Here is a 21,127-nt window from a genome sequence, read left to right on the forward strand (position 1 = left end):
CAACGGCCATGGATGTGCAGATCAGTGATGGGCAAAGTATCAAAAAATTATACTTGAAGTAAAGTACCAAGTACCTAGCACCTGTTGTACTTTAAGTATCGTACAAAGTACCATACTTTAAAGTACTCGTCGAGTACGTTACAAATTTAGATCATATCGCTGAACTTTCAACAGCTGTGATAAAACGCAAGGTAATTATGTTTTGACTGTCATAGCTATAGCATTCTCGTCAAGCTCTAGCTATAAAACACGGATAATTTACAGCTGATTTATTAATATGAGCCGAAAGAAATGATTCTGCGACCAAGCTTTCAGTTTATATTGGCAATGGAGCACCGGAGTACTTGAAAGGAAAGTATCGAAGAAAAGTACTTAAAGTACAGTACAAAGTACATAAATTGAACTGTACTTTAAGTAAAGTACAAGTACTGAGAAATGTACTTAAAGTAGTAATTGAGTACTTGGTACTTCAAGTACTTCCTATCACTGGTGCAATGATTGATCGGCCAGGAAACACACCTGTTTGCAGTCAGGGTTACGCCACTGTTAATATGACGTGCAAATCAGTTCCTTATTTTTTGCAAGGTTTCCCTCCAAACAAAGCAGCTGTCCTTGTTTAGGTCTAGGCATCCTTTCAATCTGCCTTTGAAGTGGGGGTGCTAGAGCATTATAGCAAGAAGTGGGCGCGGCCAACGTCGACAGTATGTATCTGCATCGATGCTCTACATCCGTGACCGCAACCACGCTAGTTGAGTATATCTGGTCCCATCAGCCAAACATCGGCAGGACATTTTAAACAGATGTGAGGTTTAACAGACTTTTTCACTCTGGAATCACTGTCTGAAAAAAAAAGAAAAAAGAAAATTGCACCCCAGCAGACAGAAGAAAGTCTTAGGCGGGGAATTTGCGCATGTGCTCTTCTTGTTTTCTTATGCACATATCATGGGTGCTTCACCTTGTTGCATCAATGCCCTGTGCTTCAAAGCTCTAATGGAAATCGATAAGTGATAAGAAGTGAAATAGCAAAACTATTTTTCAAAACTTTGTGAAAATTATCTGGACTTTATACATTATACGAATTTGTCTCTGCTGAGGGGGAGAGGGTAGAGTTTTGGAGAAAGGACGTGACGAAGCGTGTACCCACTCACAAGGCACAACAAAGGGGGATTCGTGGGTGCTTACATATTCAGCGCGGGTCCACAGAAGCAATTACACGTGGGTCACCATAGAATCCCCTCCCTTTATTTGGGAGGGGAACCAATGACGTGGCTCCATGGGCAATAGGGGAGAGAGGGAAGCTTTTGGGAACTGTGCACATGGCTGAGCTGCTTGCATAGCATATTGCCAACACCACCTAGATGGAGAAAGCCTGGGCATTGCCTCCTCTCTCTCCTTCAATTAAGAATCAGAATTCGTCTGCTACTGCAAGTCACCGTTCTGTGAATTCAAAGACCCGCAAACGATTGCCGCTCACCTGGAACCTGCAGACCTAAATGTTTAGACAGAAAGTGCGAGACACTTTCCAGAAAATCAATTTTGAGAGAGATTGAGACTGTTTTGCGCTTCATTTCCAAGTTTTCCTGTTTAGTACGCGGGGACGTTCAATCACAACTCGCAGACGACGGTGATTCTTCTCCTTGGCCACAACCGCTGAAAGCATGTTCGTGATTGGCTGTGGCCATTGAAAATGCGATCCTGATTGGCTGACTTCTTACGTCATGTCGACGAGAGCGCATGCTTTCTGCATCTAGGTGGCGTTGGTATTGCCCCACCTTACTAGATCCCAGCTCACTTGGAATGGCTTCTCACCGGACCGTGAAACATTGAAACGCAGGTACCCAGCAGCAGACGTGCAGCCGGACAACGTTACTGGCGCCACCTGTACCCCACAGCTGAGTGTGTGTTTCCTGAAGACGCACAAGTGCGCCAGCTCCTCCATACAGAACATAATGCTACGCTTTGGAGATGGCCACGACCTGTCCTTCGTGCTGCCTCCAGCTAGCAACTACTTGGGTCACCCAGCGCCCTTTCACCGTTCCATGGCTCCCACCTTGGCTAACACATCCGGCTACTTCGACCTGCTCGTGCATCACGCTCGCTTCAACGAGGCGGAGATGAGGCACGTTCTCGCTCCCGGGGCAAAGTTCGTGACCATAGTTAGAGAGCCGGCTGAACTCTTTGAGTCGCTCTACTCCTACTACGATTTGGTGAAGCAGTTTCGGGTGAGGAACTTCTCCTTTGTTGCGTCTCTTGTGCCTCTTGTCAACAGACCACCCGCCGCGGCACGTCACGTCCACAAACGACAACCGTATTTTCCGGCGTATAACGTGCGCGTTATACAATAAAGAAGTGTTCTGAAGAGGTCCTGCTCGTTATCTAACGGTACGCGTTATACACGGAAATATTTTCCTGCAGAGTTCCTATTCAGGTCGGTGACGTACAAATTCTAGCCTCTTCCAGAGTGTGCTGTGGCTTTCTTCCATATCTCTTAGGGTCAGTTGACAAAATTGGCAAAAGGGCACTGAACTTGATAAAAGGTTAGTGATGCTGCCTTAGAATGCTGTTAAGCAGTCAATAATCAGAATTCATTTCAGAAGAATGGCGTGATTGAGAAGGGACGCGAAACGAAAAGCCGAGAGGAGACTGAAGTATACCATGACAGCGACGCTGTTTCAAATATAGCATATGCATATATGATACACCACTTTTATTTATTGTGTATACTTCTGTCAGTACAGAAGGTTGTAGCACCATTGCAGTGTGCGTTATGTACCGGTGCGCATTATACATAGCACATTTTTCGAATTCGGCCCATTTTTAGGGGTGCGCGTTATACACATGTGCACGTTATACACCGGAGGATACGGTACTAACTATAACGAACACTGACTATGACTACCCATACCGACTATAACGACCATGTCATAATCGGCAACCCCTATGAGGAGCCCCTCCGCACGGTCCGCTAGGAGCACATCGTGATTGAATTTTGGACGCGCAGAAGCGAACGTACGACTACTGTAGCAGACGACAGCAACAGCTCCTATGAAAGCGCGTAGAATGATGATGATAATGAACTTTAGAAAGAAGCATCTCCCATAGGACAGCCACCACTTGTACAAAAATACTAAGGTAAGCTGAAGTACAAAGTATTGTAGAAGTTGAGGAAGCAATAACGGGGTCAACAAGTAGCGCCACCGCTAGCTTCCAAATGCGGCACTGGGAAGGGGTGCCTGTGACATGGTCATTATAATCTAGTAGGTCGTGGTCGCATCAAGATATCGTGTGATTGGGAAAAGAGATCATTGGCAAAGCAAGCCCACGTTGGTATCGCCGTCGTGTAACTTTGTGGCGTTTGCGGTTCGTGCGATGACGTCAGGGTAGTATCTGCCTCGCATGTGACGTTCTCCTCCCTATCTACTTTGCACAATGGCATCCATCGTCAACGACAACCATCAAAACAATGCGTGTGATCGACGGCTGCCAATGCATGCAGCATATTTTGGCGCCGACGCGTCACGACATCCGGCATTGTGACGTAATTCGTTTACAGACAGCGGGTGGTCGATTCATTAAGGGGCGTCTTCAGTGCATGACGCTTAAGTTGATTGTTAAGTATGAGTTGAGGGGGAATGACAGTGCTGCATTGAAATTGTAATTACTCTGTTTGAGCATATTATTACCATGAACTAGGCATCACAAGAGGAGCCATTGCTTTGGTATACTGGTCATACAGGTCACATACAGGTCATATAGGTGCACCTATGTGATGATCTCAATCCTGTCCCTTCTTCACTACGTGGTAGCAGAAGCATGGGGGGGGGGGGGGGGTTAAAGGGGCACTAAAATGCAAAAACAACTTGCTCTCAAATGAAAGTCCGTGTTTCAATTGGTAAAATTCAAACAAAATTGGTTTACAAAACGGTACCGTTTAGAAGAAAAACGCAATGAAAACAGCCATCTTTGGCGGCAACGAATGGGATGCCTAGCAGGCAAAGATTGGTGGCATCCAATGGGATAGCAGGAGAAGCGCGCGAATGCCTGTCGTGGGCGTGTGGATTTGGAACGGGTCCGACCGTAGTGTTCCGTATATGTGTGGCATGACGCACATTGCTGCATTTTTCGATACCGTTTTACTGAATTGTGGCCCACAACAGCTCTCGCGAGTGTTCCGAGGATGTCCTTATGTGCACGTCCTTTGGACAACAACGCCCGTCTGCTTCGCAACGCGCACTATGTTTTTCACCGGGACTGCTCCATGGCATGGCACGCGCAGCATGGACTAAAAAAACCGATGCACGAGCTGAAGCGTCGTTCACTGCTTAACGGCGAAGCAAGAAAGAGTCCGGTAAAATTTTTATTGTAGCTTCGTAACGGAATCCAAGTTTTGAATCATGATAACCAGTACGAAATTAACATAGCGTGTAACGTAATTCGAAGCCTACTTATTTTTGCATTTCAGTGCCCCTTTAAGGGGCTTTGGCCAATGGCACCTGGAAACAGAAGGCCCGTCTAATGTCTCCTCCCACTTCCCCACTACATGGACCCACAAGGCTGCAATTTCGTCTCGTTGAGCCGATTGCTGCAGATGGTTTCAAACACAGGTTACCGTATTTTCTCGATTATATGACGACCTTTTTTTTCCCAAAATCCAGTGTTCCAAAGTCGGGGGTCGTCTTATATTCGAATGTGCGCGCCACAACGAGGCCAGGGGAGAGGCGGAAGCGGGTAACAGGATCAGCCAATAGTGCGGCGCGACCGATATCACGTGTTGCGGTGTCAGCGCGATGCAAATACGGCGATACGGGCACAATGGCCGGGGCGGCGTTCATTCTTCATTCGCTGTCATGCCGTCGGTCTCCGGTGTTTTGATGAAAAGTTAACACTTTCGTAAATACAGCAACAATTTAGCGGTGGCAAGGCGGTTTCAAGTATCTTCAAGACTCGGAAATACGTGTCACAAGTTTGCTAAAACAACAGGGAGAGATCAAGAATTGTGCCAGCGCAGTTAACTTTGGACACTTGGTGCAATGTGCCTGACAACGTTGTCGACGTTTGTCTAACTTTTTGGACGGAACAGAGGACAATGAGCTGTGCGCAGTTAGCAACAAAGAACACTGTAGCGTAGAAAGTGATGATAAATAAACGGTATTGTGCGTTGATTCCAACTGCTATTCTGCCTCCCAATCCCTGTTTACTTTTTTTCCAAATTCGTGTACCCTAAATTCGGGGGTCGTCTTCTAATTCGAAGTCGCCTTAGATTCGAGAAAATATGTTACCTGTAGGTTATCACCAGCTTGATTACTATAACGCTTTTTTTTAACTGGATTTCACTATCTAAGCGACACTTTGCACAACGCAGCAGTACGGCCATGATGGGCGTATCATAACGCAGATCACAGCACGTTTGCCTCTCAAGAATTCACTCTATTCATTAACAATCCCAGGTGCCTCACACACGTGCAGACAGACACACCGTTCTCCGGGCTTGGGCTCGTCAACGCCTGGCAGGCAAACAGCTTGACGCGGTTGCAGATTCGCCTCCTTCAGCCGATACCAGGAGATGGTATCGAACAAAGGTTACCTGTAGCTACCAGTGGCTGTCCATGTGGCTGACTGCAGATCTCCTACTTAGCTACAGCTGCCGAAAGCATGCCATGAGAATCTAAATAGAGTCTTTTAATGGCTATGGCACATAGTATAACTACCGTCACTGTTTCCAAAAACATTGAATTCTGTATGCAGAACGGATACTCTTTTTTCCTCATAGTATATGTGGCATTCTGTGGATGGTAGCACAAAAATTTCAGCTCTATCTATAGAAATGGTGGATACGGTGGGCCCCTCTTAAACGGAACTCCAACAGAATGGATTGTTCAGTTTATCAAAAGTTTCATTTAAGCGAAGTGCACACATTTAATGAAAGTCAACTTCATTTCGATATACTGTATCGCGAGGACCTATTTTTCGTGGATTTAAAGTCCCGCGAGATATGACAGAAACCGAACCATATGTCGAATCAATGACAAAGAAATACGTGAACAAGATATGTAAGAAATTTGACCCAGGACACTGAGGCAATTTATGTACACGGGGGTTTCTTTGCGCTATTTCACTGCATTGCCTCGCAAAGTGTTCAGTTCGCCGCTGCAACTGGAGACAGTAGTCCCGCCTTCATCTACGAATCCCGCGCAGATGTAGGCGTCGTGCGTTCCAGTTCCTTGTAAGCCTGGATCATCCAGCAAGCGTGTATGCACTCTGCCGTGGGGATAGGCCTTTAAAATTTGCCGCATCACTATCGAGTGCCAATCGCACCTGCTCGATGCGATGACAAGAATGACAGGAGGCAGGGCAATTCGGCAATAACGCATATACAAGCCGAGTAGGACCCCCTAATCGCAGCCCTTTCAGTCAGAACTCCTCAAAAGGAAAACAAATTGAACGAGTTACCCAGTTTCGATATCTTTTATTAGCTTCTTCCAGGCACAACAACAACAAATAAATTTCCGTAATTTCACGCATATAAGCCGCAGGACGCGTCTTTGGAGGAAAGCTTTGAAAATTTTCTGGCAGATAAGCCACGGGCAATACGAGACGACTGATTTGTGCGACGAAGGAGACCGTAGAGAAGGCCATAAACCCTGTGGTCCATACTCTGGGGTCGGCTCTAGAGTTCTACCAAGATCGGATTGTGCCCTTGTTGGGCATTTTTCGTGGATTGATAGGTCAGTGGTCTTCCAGAGGACGTGAATCACTGTCACCACTTTCGTTAAAGCTGTTTTGGGGAATGCACCAGGAAGATTAATCTACTCGAATGCGGACCCATCGCACTGTTCGTGCATCGGCAGGGCAGTGCTGTTCCAGAGACACTGTCGGCCCTTTCGTTAAAACCGGCGTATGGTAAAATACCAGGAAAAATAGTCATCAGATAAGCTGCACCGGTGGATAAGCCGCAGAGTACCCGCGAGAAAAAAACAAAATCGTGCATAAGCCGCGGCTAATACGCGTGAAATTACGGTAATGATAATGAATGGGAAAATTCGCCACATAAGATGTGGCCCACTACACCAAGGCACAATTGGCAAGGATGAGATGTGTCCTGATGACGAGGTGATGAAGGTGAGGAAGTGGCGAAGTTCAAGGTAGAGGGCCCCTAAGATGCAGGGTCAACGAACCGCGGTATAACGAATTTAAGGTTCCGCAAATAATTGCCTGATCCTGGCTTCTCACAAATTCGCGAATTATTGAGACCGCAAATTTATTCACTTATACAGTAATCAATTTTCACTACTGTGGGTATCAATGAGGAAAGAGAGTTATTGGCTCTTCTCTCACGATTGATTTTTTTAAACTAAATATTCATGCATGAGTCAAGCTTGGAAAAAATTTCATGCACACCTCAATTGTCTGTACAATAAGGATTATCTTTATGTTCTCCCGGGCGAACTTTGCATCCTCTTCCCGCGTCCAGGCTTCTGATATTACGTGTCTGCATCGTATGGCATTGTCCACATCCCCAGTCAATGCGCGTGCTGCTATGATGATGGCGTTGACTTTGGCATATGAAATTTCACGGTTTCTATTTTTGATTTGCTCTCACGATCATGTCCCCGAATTATCCGCAAAACATTGACGCAAGCGAAACCGCTTTGTGTTTTTTTTTCTTTTACAAACTTCACGAAGACTCATGTGAACAGGAGCTAAGCCTAACGTTGTGCAAGTGACCGATGGATTGGATTTCGCTGGATATGACTTTTGCCCGGGTTACGAGACGTGAACCATAGTCTTCCAGGATCGCCTGCACCTCCCCTACCTCCACCTTGTTCCCTTTACCCGGAGTACACAAAACGGGTTGTTTCAATTGTCCAAATTGACCCTATTGTTCATTTTTTTCCGTACTTTAGATTTAACAGAGTTTCGTTTAGTGGGAGTAGGAAGGTGGTGAAGTGAGTGTACCGTGAAGTGAGTGATGTTTTTCGGAGTGTATGATTTGCAGTTCAGCTAACATCCACAATTCGGAGAAAACTTGACGACGCACGCAGGGTTGTGCAGCAAAAACGCAGTTATCACATTTATTGCTTCAACACTAAAAAGACACAAGCTTAATAATACATTTTGCGCGACACACACTGAGGTTCTGCAATTCCAAATGCATCCTTTCCGTGTGCTGTGCTCACTGTTATGTGGCAGTACTTACATACGACAACCTCTGCATCGCGATCGCGGGACTATGTGAAATTCTCGAGATCTTGGTACTCCTTACTGCAGACACCAGCTTTTGCTTTTGCATGCAGGGCAGCTTTTGCTTGCGTCCCATCTTGTCGCCATCACTGCAACTAGTTGCCCTTTCAAAAAGACCACTCCGTACATGGAGGAAGGAAACACAGGAGCGCCCTTCCTACATTTTGTCATTGGGGCGGGCGTACCAACTTTGCACTGCATTCTGGGATGCTCCTGTCTGCCATGTGACCGCTCATGTGACCCCATGAGCATGCGCAGGCCAGCTCCCAAAGCAGACGACAGGAGTCCAGCTTGTCTTGCAGTTCAGTCTTGCAGTTTAATTCAGCAATCAGCATTGTGATGAACGCCGCGCGTCCACTTTTATTTGTGTGTGTTCGGAAGTTTACTCTTGGTTTACCCTTCTACTACAAGACCGGTCACAGTCTGCAGGACAAGCACGCAGGACCAGATACATCATTCGTGGCAGCGACCTTTGTGTGACGACACGGCCACGTTTTGTGTGTTTGTTGCTGAAGTGGTAAAGCATGCCAGTAATCAAACTTGTACAAGAATGGAGGAAATCAAAACGTTGTTCCCGCAACGGTGCTCACATTTTAAGAGTAAATGACTTTCGAAAAGCACAGAAAGCTGCGCGAGCAACAAAGCGTTGCTAAACCAAAACTTTAGAGAGGATCACGTGGTGAACAGGAAGAAATGGCGGTTTTGACAGGAGCGACTGCCAGAATGCTCCAACGGAAATCTGTTCGAAACGGCCACTCCTGTGTTTCCTTCCTCCATGACTCCGTGCGACCTCGGTTCAATGATTATTTTAGTGCTTGGGTCACATGTAGGACAAGAAAATCGGGAAAACAGACTGGGAAGAAAACCCGGGAAGTGAATCCTGAAGTGGTCGCGATGATCGCCAAAGAAAACCAGAAAGTCACGGTAACCATTATTATGTTGTGGTGGGGCCGGTGTCCGTGGTCAGAAGAAACCCGGGACACAAAATGAGGCCAAGAACAATAACACGGTTATCAGGGAAAAACATCTGCCAAAGCAGAGTTTTTCGTATGAATCTGCATTGCTTAAAATTTTACCGGAGCACATTTTTCGGATAAATCCGAAAACCCGGAACCTAATTTATACGTCCAAAAGATCGAAATGTTCCAAGGCGTCACTGAGCATGGGAACCAGGGAGGTGCAGGTGGTGGGTCATCTTTGTTTACACGACGAAACGGAACACTAGTAGTGACTGCTTCCTGAATCAGCTGCGTCGTCATCCTCTTCGCTGGAAGAGCTCAAAGATTCCTCAGAGATTCCAAAGGTGACCTCGCGGAGAAGTACAGCATCGAAAACATAGTGTGCACATGAAACGGAACATCGTGGGCTTTTGGTACCGTTTGGTCTGGCTACCTTGGTACTGACAAGCAGACAGATGTTCAGAATTGACCTCATTTCCCGGTATTACAACAAAATCAATGTATAAGCGTCTCACATTTTGAATGGTTGATGGCGTGCGACGTCAAAATGACATGTCGCTATTGTCGCTAGAGCGTCGCAGGGAGGGGCATGAGCGCGAAAGAGTGCAGCGAATATTAGGTCGGTTTAGAGCCATTATTTACATTTTTGCTACAACAATTTTTGGAATACGTTCACCGTAGGCAATGAATCACGCTGCATTAGAAAAAAGATGTACAGCTTGGGACAAAAGTTTACGGAACACCCGGGTGTCGCATTTGTCCATTGGGGTGACACCCAAGCATCAAACAGGAGTGGAGACACACACAAGGAGATGGACAGAATAACCGGTCATCCGTTTCTTATTTGAACTCCTGTTGATAGCTAGCACGAGACGGCTGGGATGAAGAGATACGCAAGTGCTGTGTTCCGTAAACTTTTGTTCCAAGCTGTACCTTGTGAACAAGTTTATTGCCACTTTAAGGGGTCGGACCTTGAGGACTACCCTGGTTGCGAGTCAGCTGCACGAGTCCAGGCATGCAGGAGGTTAAGCAATCGGGCATTGTTCACCCTAGGTGGTGCTTCTCCGGCCCCCACCCCTGCCCAACTGTAGCTGATGAGTGGTGGGTGTGGTGCTGTTTCTTCACAGATGGTAGCTGTCTTTATTATGAGGAAACTGAAATAGACCCCTAGGGCGAGTGAAAGAAACTGAGAATATGATCGAATCACCAAATGCATTTATTATTCGCTCAGAGATCGAACGGTGTCTGCGCGCTGCGGAGAGTGGAGAACCACCGTAGCGTGGACGCGTCGTCTGCTTTTACGCGTTTATTCCGCATTCAGGGCAATAGGTGGAGCATTGGGGAACCGAACAGTATTGCACCATCGCGACACAAGTGATCTTGAAAGGAATCATCAATGGAGAAAGGTGACAGTATCAACACCACTGCTTTCTAGATGCAGAAAGCCTGCGCGCTCGTCGACATGAAGTAGAATTAAGAGTCAGCCAATCAGGACCGTGTTTTCAACGGCAGCACCTAAGCACGATCGTGCTTTCAGCGGTCGGGGCCATAATGACGAGCCACCGTCGTCTGTGAGTTGTGATTGAATGTCCCCACGTACTGAATGGGAAAGCCTGGAAATAAAGCGCAAAAAGGTCTTAGTGTTTCTCCAAACTGATTTTCTGGAAAGCATCTTACGCTTTTTGTCTAAATATTTAGGTCTGCAGGTTCCAGTTGAGCTGCAGTCATTTGCGGGTACTCGAATTCATAGAACGGTGAGTCGCAGTAGCAGATGAATTCTTACTCTTAATGTCCACGTAGCGAAGGAGGGAGAGGAGGCTTTCTGTATCTAGGTGGTGTTGACAGTGTCGCCCCCTACAGGTCGATCTGGCAGCGAATAGCCCTAGTCTTTTTTTACTGGATTTCGCTATCCAAGCAACACATTATGCATGATGGCCGCTTCATAATGCGAATTGAGGCGCAGAAACTCACCTTATTCATTAACAATCCCAGGTGTCTCTCGAACGTTTGACCAGCAGCAACGTTTCCATGGCCTGGGTTCGTCAACGCCTGGCCCGCAAACCGCGTGACAAGCTCGGCCTCAACCAGATGTCCTTCGACCTGGGACTCCATCCTTCCCAGTTCAACGACCTCAATGCCGTCCAGAACTTCATTCGTCGCATCGACTCTGCCTTCGACCTCGTCCTCGTCGCGGAGCGCATCCGCGAAAGTCTCGTCCTCCTCAAAGATCTTTTGTGCTGGACGACAGACGACGTCGTGACCTTCAGGCACAATTCACGTGCAGCGCCTTTTCGTAACCTGCTCACCGCGCAAGGGAGGGCGCGCCTGCGCGAGCTGAACGCGGCAGACACCTTCTTGTACGACCACTTCGCCAAGCGACTCGACGAGCGCATCCGCCAGTTCGGCCTGGAACGAATGCAACGAGAAGTGAAACGTCTCGACGAGAGGACAAAGTTTTGGTACTCGAGATGCGTGAGTGGCGTGCAGCCAGTCCGTCATCTGATCAAACAGATTAAAGGTGTCTCGAAGCAGAACCGGAGGTACTGGACGAACGCGAAGGTCGTGGGTTTCCAGGCGAGGGACTCGAGATCGACGGAGTGTCACAGGTATCTGACGCTGGAGTTGGTGTTCACGGATGAAATCCGAAAAAGGCAGGAACAAGTGCTGCAGACAAAGAGGCCAGCGGTGGGAAGCAGGAAGAATTCCAACGGAAGATGATGGTGTGTCTGTCCCTCTCTTGTGCAGGGGGGAATTGTGTGTCTTCCATTTCGACGAGACGCTCCGCCGCGGAGGCTGGTTGCTGGCTGGTTGCCACGCGGTGCTGTAGGTCCAGTGCGGAACGTGTACAAGGGCATGTGTATGTAGATTCCTTGTTTAGACCTTATCCTGCTTAGTTTGCCTCGGCAGACATTTTCTCTCGTGAGAATCTCTCTCTCCCTTTTTTTTTTTTTTTTTGCGGTTTCTCTACTTTTGTAGGTTCACGTACAACATCTCTATACAGGTTTAGATAGAGTTTACTTCATTTTACAAAAAGGCCTCTGCTGTGATAGCTGAACACGTTTTTCTCGACACTCTGAGCAGTAGGCCCTCTGCAACAAATCTACTTGTGAAAGTAACTTACTGCCTCACCAGGTAAAAAGAAACACAGCCTCTCCTTACAGGCTTCATTTACATAGACATTTACATTATACATAACTTTTTTGATAGCGGTCACAAACTTGCAAGTTAAACAAACTTAAAAGTTGTCTCTTTTATGCTCTTAAGAGGTGGCGTGGAAAATGGATGTGCAAACAGTTTCCAAAACTGTTTTGCACTGCAGCAAAATTTACTCGAACTTGCGTGTTAGAATTAGAACTGTGCAAATATTGATAATTTGAGCTTAAATTATGTTTAATATCCGGCCAGAATTATAAACCTCAGTGTAACGAAGCCGGAAATTCCTCCTGAGCCACATCACACTTATCTGATACCACAGTGATTTGCGTGATATTACAGTGTAGCGTACTCTCTCGTATAAAAGTTGAGATAAGCGGGAACATGTAGATCCGGAACAAACTAATAAAATATGACTCGCACGCTAATTTCTCGCATCAGTAACAAGGCAATCATACGTTTCATTGCACTTCCAAAGAAAGCAGGTTGGCGTATACTAAAATACGACAGGCAGAACGGGGTGACAGTGAGCAAGTGCCATATAGGAAGACGATGAGGAAAAAGTTATTTGAAGCTTCGAAGAAGCTTGCGTTAGAGCATGTTGAGGGAAACATGGAAGTGTGAACGAGAGGTAAGAATCCGCTGTAGGCATCTCTGGCCCTTGTTGAAAATTATAAAATTTTACTGAAATATTTGCACAGTCCTACATGCTGCATTAATGCCATTATTCCCAGCGTCAATGCCTCGAATAGACTTGGGGGGGGAAGCTCGTTAATTTGAATTCATGCCTTCCATTACATTAATTTCGGTTTGCTCGTTAGGTCTGGTTTCTTGCAGCTTTATATTTGTGTGGTGCAGACATGGCCAGTGATCATGGGAAGTGCTGTAGGTGTCAAGTTGGGCGGATTACACGAAGTACTTTTCTAAAACTTTTTTTTTTTCTGTGCGTCCCTGTTGGGATTGTAATCATGATGATGATGATTTCCTACATTTGTTAGTGTGTCTCATAATATTATCAACATAAAGAGTATAGACGACAAACAGCAATATTTTTTACAATGCCACCCCCACATTGTGACTGTCTAGATGAGTGTTTTTTGTCACATGTTTGTACTTTCAGATGGTAGTTTTTGGTTTTTGAATACTCTTTGAATTATATTTTATGCAAGTTTGCTCACATGTGGTTTTGTAATATTAATAGGTTTAGGCAGGGGGAACAGATGATATGAAAGTGTTGAGAATCGATGTTGAGTGTTCGAATTATTGTCACAAATTTATCAGAAATATGAACTGGTGATATCCTAAGAAAGTTGAAAGTGCTGTTGCCTTTGTGTAGCTCGCTTTTAGCATATTTTACAGCGCACCTGTCCTGGTGGAAAATTAGCACGTCACCTATTGTGTGTCGTGCTCGCAAGGCCTCTGTAGCAATGCGAACTGTTTGAGAAGCTAGTCATTTTGTTTAGGAAATTTCTGAGTTTGAGTCATATGATTCACTGATGACACATTAAGGGTCTGACAAGAAAAGTCACTGTGGCGGACGGACAAAGTTTGATGCACATTCCAGGTGTTTTTCTCAAGAATTTTGGGACAGGGATGTACGGTACGTGTAGGCTCACAGTGTTAACAGCGGAAGTTTGTTCAATGACACCGATGCTTCAATGAAATGATGCCGGCAGAAAGCCTGAGATTACAGTTCTCTATATAAGAGCTGCCAGATATTTCGTGAAATTAAATTGAGAAGAATCACCAGATCAGTTACTGTGACCTGGCACCTTTTGAAACTAAAAGTAACTATAAAAAGAAGCTTCCTCTAAAAAGGCTTAAAAATTGGGCTGTTCGGTTTTCTGGAATCATGATTGAAAGCGTTAAAACCCCAGTGGCCGGGGAGCTAAAAAGACAGACACGTACACGTGCACATTGCATGTGTTTTTGTCTGTCTTTCTAGCTCCCCGGCACTGGGGTTTTAACGCTTTTAACCTTCCTCTAACTTTTAATTGAGAAAAACAGGATTTGAATATGCTTTGGGAGCCAGGGCCTCCACGTAACCAGGTTGTATTGTCCGACTGTGTGTTGCCCTTTTCTTTTGTAGCAGTGCATCAATATATGCCAGATAAATAACCAGCTAAGTATATCGCCCTGTGAAACACAAGCTACAGCTAAAGGAGCAGAGAAGAGAAGCAATCGTTTCCAACACCAGTTTCGGCATTTTTAACGTTTCTTCTGGTCGGCGTCAACTACATGTAAAGAGCGACTCCCATTGAAACTATTTTTGCAAGGTTGCTTCACTTTTCATCCTAAATTCTAGCGCAATATTCTAAGGAAAACCTAGCATACGTTGAGCCAGATAAATTTAAGGTTCTCGTTGGTGTTATTTGATCGAAGCATCGTATCTCGAAACGTGCCTGATGCATCACTAGACTCAATACTCGTTGACTCTTGGCGACTATTAAACGGCTATTTTTTTTCACTTCGATCTGCACACCATCCGAGGAACCACGTACATCAGCGAGTCCACAGGCTGCTTGTACTGTTTCTTTCTCTCTGTTTGTGAGGCTTCTGTAGTGTTTCTCACTTGCGAGAGCAGCTGCATGCAGCTTGTTGCCTTCTTGGCATGCTGTAGTTGCCAACACTGTTGCTCAGATTTTGTACGATGTCAACCCGATGCTGAACTGTGCGGCGCTCACAGTTGCAATTCTCTGTAGTCAGCAGAGTAGCATGTAGAGAGAGAGAGTGCCGTTTTTAAAAGACATTAGTGGAGGACTAGTTCCGTAGGGTGCTCGTAGAAAGCAAAAAAGCTTTGGAAGTCGTATGTTGTGGACGTAGAATCTTCGTAGCACAGAGTAGTCGTAGAATCATTCTAGAATGCCGTAGAGTGTGCTAGGTATCCTTCGTAGCCGAAGTTGCGAAAGGCAGTTGGCATAGGAACTGTGTTGGGTTAGACAGAGCATTGGTTACTGCTTCCTCAACAGCGTTCTGCTGGAGGATCCAGAGTGATCCCGTCTAGTGTAACAATAACGAGTTTGCTACTTGCTGTTACCTAATAGCCAATCTTTGTGTTACCTCGTTTAACTTGTGCAGAATCTTTTAGCACATTTCAGTGTATACGTGCCACAACAATTCACTGTACGGTCATAGTTCTGTTCACGTCCTCTTGCACCTGTTTATTTTATTTTATTTTTTCGGACTACTTACTGAGTATTGCTTTGCATTGCATTTTGTCTACTTACATTTACAGCCGCCAGTTATTGAATTGAGGTATTGCGTGATCTAGGATTGCTCACTCTCTATACAGTTGTCTGTTCCAGTATCCACGGGAAGGGGGCTGCGAAAACGGATAGCTATTTTTATACAGTGTGTTGCTTCTCTCAAGTACATGAAGGAACAAATAAAGCTATAGTTATACGCTTCTGTTCCACAATGTGACCTCTCTAATGCATGCACTTGGTGCCTGTGACAGTGAAGGTGCCACTCCACAGAGCCTAGTACACCGTTCACCTTATTTTTAAAGGAATACCGAAATGACATTCATGATTGCTGTTCTCCCACCTTAATTAATCGGAGCAGAAGGTCAAGGGAGGGTATGCAAAAGCTTTTCGCTAGACGGTGTCTTGGCATCGCGTAATTCAGTATATAGAAATGCCCCGAGAATGAACCTTGTGTGACCTTGCAGGTACAGCCCGATCTGTTGCCAATCTGTGCCCAATCTGTGGGGCGTAGATTGGCAACTGACGTGACTTCAGTGGGAAATTCCTTGCTGCTGCACAATGGGAAACTAGACTGACCTCCAATGGGTTTCTATGGGTGGTCTGGTTCCAAGTGGTCCTCATTGACATTTACGAGGATTTGTCATTGAGACACATTAAAATACCTGTTGGTTTGAGTACAATGTTTGTCCAAAATAATCTGTCTGGAATTGGAATTTCGCTCCATTTTCAATTAGATTTGTCTGCATGACATCCAGTTGATTTCCATGAGATTGTCGAGAAGTGAGCATAATGTGATGTAAAGGGAGCATTGCTATCATCCCCGCAAGGGCACGCCTTAGGAGGGCATTAGCAAACTCCTAAGGCAATATGTTAATTAACTTTCAATTATAAAAGCTTCGAAGTTGTCTCGATGAGAACATCTGGTCCCTTCCCGATCAAAAAATCCATCAAAACTCCATAAGAAATTGTAATGGTCCAATGGTCTATTTTGATGGACCATCCAAACAGCGTGTAGGCACATTAACAACACACACATTCATACGACGGGATTGACGCAAGCGGCAACTGTTGAACATGAGAGAACTGATGTTCTGAGGCTTTGTATGTATTTGTCCTTTCTATGTTCCAGCCTCAGAACATCAGTTCTCTCATATCCTTCAATCATATTTGGAGCAGTAGGTCAAGAGAAAGTATGCAAAAGCTTTTCGCAAGACGAATAATTAAAAGTGCGAAAATGCCCTGGGAAATGAAGCACGTGTGGTCTCTGAGGAACAGACGTGACTTCAGTGGGAAATTCCTTGCTGTGAGACTGACCTGTGTGTGTTATTCAGCGTAGTTCCATTGTTCTCTCTGCCTGTTTGTCGAAAGTAAGAGGCGTAAACCTCCTGTTTTCAACAAACCAGCAATGTCATTTGGGATGATGGTTGGTTTCGGAGGTGAAGTTACTGCCATTCCGTTTAACGCATTCAGTTTGTGGTTCTGCTACGGGCTGTCTTCGTGGGCATCACTTCCCTCGTCAGCTTTGTGAATGTCGATAAAGCTGTTGACTCCATTACTCAGGAGGCCATCATTCTCCCTCTGAAGCTGACAAAAGTCATTATGGAGAAGCTCGGCAATTTTATCGAGCACGACCTCAGCAACAGCATAATTTTTCCATTGGGGTCACTCCAGTTCAGCGCCAGACTTCTACCAAGAGGTGTTCCCCATTCTGGAGTTTTGTCCCCTATTCTTGTAAACTCGCTTTATCCGATATACAGGTTGTCTTTTTTATACTGATTTTTCATTTAAAAAATAAGGGCTGTAGACATCCTGTTTTCACTTCTCAATCTTTGGAACGGCGGACGCTCTTGGCCATCTGTTGCTCAACCGCCGAATGACTAATTACCTAAAAATCGTTAATTAACTTTTTAATTACTGTATAAATGCTATGAAGTTGTCCCAATGAGAATATCTGTTCGGTCGCCTGACATCGTAGCCGATTTTAGAACAAAAATCGGTTCGGTAACTCATCCGCAAAAAATTCGTGAAGGAACGCCATTTTATACTTTATTTTGTTCATTGCGCATATTCGGAGAAGCGTCTTTCCTTCACCCCAATGTAAGAGGGTGAAGGAGCACAGTGCCGCCTCATGCGTCGAATGAGCTTTACCTTGCTGAAACAAAGCAACAAATCTATCGGGTGACGCCATCGGAACTGCCCTTATCTTGTGTTGCATTTTCTGTTTTCTTTTAGTGTTTTTCCAGGGGCGGATTACTGGCCATTGCATCGGTGCGTCGGCCTAACGTGGCAATGCCCGCCGTCGTGCAAGCGCCGACGCGCGGTCTGACGTAGAGGCCATCGTTGGGAAGGCCACGCCGCCACGGGGCCAGCCTCGCTATGCCCGCCATAGCCTCGCCCTCGCCAGCGCGAGGAGCAATGACGCTACTCTCGATGGCAGACGCAAGTCTGTCAAGTAAAAAGCCTAAATTTGACGACATTAACTTTGTATTTACCTCTAAGAAATATACATTTTGTTACCGCGCGGAAAGATACCTTCTTGCAAATACTTCTACACACGTACGAGACGTATGAGCACGTAAGACATGAATCAGCCAATGCGAATGCAGTGCGGTATCGTCTGCTGCCGTCGCCGACTCGAAGGGAATCCTTCGGCGCTCGGAGCTGTCTCGTTTTCTTTTAATGCTACACATGTGTTGAGGATTAATTGTTTATTTTATTTTAACGGCACATTCGTAGAAGATGAGGACGGTGATCTGTGCAGTATACGCCGCGTGGAAGATTGCCATACTGACGAGGATAAAGTTATTTGGTGGACTTACGGTGTGCTTGCTGAGCTTTTCGAGTGACCTCCTCCTCGCTTTTTAGTTTTACTACCAAAGTAAGCAGTTATTCGGGTAAAAGCTCAGAACGCCACACAGCCTGCTGTGGCTTCCAGAGAGTTGCCGCCTACAACAAGCAGCCAAGCCCAAAATGTGGTGAGCGGAGGCAGATGTCGACGGAGGAGGAGGCAGGTGCCACCATCAGCATCGCACCAACTCCTTGAAGATAGAAGGAGAATGGTGGAACAACAACGGCGGACCGCAGGAACCATTGACCGCCTATACTAGGTATGCCAATCAGAGTTACTAACAATACGGACAATAAAATATGTGCTGGCTCATTCCCGTAGGCAGTGGCTCCAATATCACAATATTTTGCGCACAAGCTTCTGCAGAAAAGGCATACAAATGAATAGCGCAAGTATTGCTAGTTCGTTCTCTTTTTTTTTTTTTATTGCAGTGTCCAAATATTTCATAAATAAAGAAATGTCATGTTTATGCAAGACGATGTTAATTTCACAATGGTGGGTTACAAACACACTAAGTCAGCTTATACGGGTGCATAACATTCGCTACATTGGAAACACTCATGTCATGTCCATGTTTCCATATACATCCTGCATCCTGAAAGTATCGAAGATACGTATGTTGTCGGGTAGAAACCTATTCCTTTTCGGTTCAACAGACGTCTACTACTAATAATAATAATTCGTGGCTCAACGTCGCAAGACAACTGTTTCAACATAGTGTTGTTTTCTGGTGTTTTCTGTGATGAACCCGAATAAGCAAAAGGTACGGTCACAACTCACAAACGAATGCCTCAACGCAGATCACCCCAACGATTGTGACATATAGCAGTAACCCGCAACACTGCCGACGTCATCCAGCACGGAAGAATGCAAGCTTCGTGTATGGTGAGCTACTTCGTGGCAGACGACAATGCCGGGTGACGTCACAGTATCTTCCTCCGGGCGAACCGCTGTGCGCTTTGCATGCTGGTTTCGGTTTGGTATTTTCATACTTTACAAATTCATTACTCGCACAAAATGAATGCGAACGTTGTATTCGCTATCAAGGGAGCGGTTCACGGGGCTTAGTCGTTTCATCGTCGTTACGGTCGTTACAAGCTAACGAGTGGCGGGAAATTCAAAAAGGCGGGCGGGAAATTTAAAAAGGTGGGCACGTGATAAACCACGTGCACTGCGCTCTTCGCGCGATACGCGAAGGCCATGGAATACGTCACGCGCAATGTGGACCGGGGGGGGGGGGGATATATATTTATTGAATGGAAAGGTCTGCCAGACCAAGGTCGGCATGCTATGCTGTGGACCGCTTCCTTGATATGTTCGGTATGATGCTCACCTGATTTTTTTCGAATCCTTCCGAAAGGTAATAATAATTCGGGGTTTACCTCGCGAGACAATTGAGATCATGAGCGACGCCAGAACGGTCGGTCTGTGTTGCCCACCCGAGTGTTCTTTAACGTGCGGTGAAAGCTCATCACACGTGACACGTCATCCCGTATTTAACGTCCCTCGCGGAAGACGGCGTGTCTAAGCAACTCGTACCCTGCCACCGAGTTGCTGGCGTCCTCGGCCGGGTTTGAACCCGTGATCTCGGGATCAGAAGGTGAGGCTACGGACTGAGCCACCAGTCCTTAAAGGGGTTGGCACAGATTCGTGCATGTTGTTTATTACATCATGAACGCATTGCACCGCACTCTAGAAAGAGAAAAATAATTCTTCTACGTGTCATCCATAGCGAGATACAAGCTGTCGTACGCACTCCCGAGCGAAGCGCTGACCTCACAGAGCTCAGAGTTGCGCCCATTCCCATGACTATAGTCATGCGCTGCCTCACTGACGGCAGCAAGGTACCCATTTTCTCAGTCTCTACTACCGTCTTCACTGTGAAACTTAGCTCGCGTGGCTCAGTGGCTAGCGTGCTGGTTGGCCTTGTCACGTCGAGACTGGGAGGTACCTAGGTTCGAATCCCGGTGCCGGCTGTCCTGCCTGGGGTATTTCCTGGGTTTTCCTCAGACGCTTTCAGACATATGTCGGCACAGTTCCCTTAGAAGTCTGCCCAGGGCGCGCATTCCCCCAGGGCGTCTGTCGTGACGCGTTGCCCACCTCTGTGAGGCCGACAACGGCGAACCCTTTCAGCACTACCACCACCACCGCCACTGTGAAACTTACAATGCAGGTTGACATCGGTGCAAAGAACCGTCGTAAAGTTTATCTGAGATAACTTGGGATGATCCGTCTCATAGTTAAAAACTAGAGATGCCAATTTTCCTCAGCACACAGCAATTAAAAAAGATTGCTGAACGCGTGATTCAGCAATGCAAGTATGTACCTTTACGTTGTAAGTTCTGTGTCCCAGAACCCGCAACAGGCTGCCCCAACACGTGGTATGCGACCCGCGTATAGTTCCTCCAGGGCTCAATGCGGCCTGCATCACTCACTTACCTACTTGCGGCATCAAGACACGAGACTTACACAAAATAGGCTCCGCGCACTTTACTCCACCATAGAACGAGGACGACAGCATATGATTTTTTAATTAAATTTTTTTAACTGTCTTCATTTCACCGTGGCTATGGCAGTATTGTTTACGATGAATGCGACATGGGATAAAAGTTACGCCCATCATGGGTTGCGTAGCGTTTCCTAGCACACTAGAACAAAGTTAAAACTTGCAACAAAAAAAAAAACACTTATCGACACAGCTTATTCACAGCAACGGACAA

The 21,127-nt window shown here is 46.0% G+C and overlaps 1 protein-coding gene across 1 annotated transcript in view; it reads left to right on the forward strand.

Moving 5' to 3' along the window:
* LOC135366357 (galactosylceramide sulfotransferase-like) overlaps nucleotides 1-11,918 on the forward strand; it is a 29,964-nt gene extending 18,046 nt beyond the window's left edge. The window contains exons 3-5 of the mRNA XM_064599026.1: nucleotides 1,835-2,222; nucleotides 5,448-5,579; nucleotides 11,193-11,918. Coding sequence (XP_064455096.1) covers nucleotides 1,835-2,222; nucleotides 5,448-5,579; nucleotides 11,193-11,918 — 1,246 coding nt within the window. The remainder of the gene's footprint in view (nucleotides 1-1,834; nucleotides 2,223-5,447; nucleotides 5,580-11,192) is intronic.
* The last annotated feature ends 9,209 nt before the right edge of the window (nucleotides 11,919-21,127 follow it).

This window comes from Ornithodoros turicata, chromosome 8 (genome assembly GCF_037126465.1).
Source record: "Ornithodoros turicata isolate Travis chromosome 8, ASM3712646v1, whole genome shotgun sequence".
Classification (NCBI taxonomy): Eukaryota; Metazoa; Arthropoda; class Arachnida; order Ixodida; family Argasidae; genus Ornithodoros; species Ornithodoros turicata.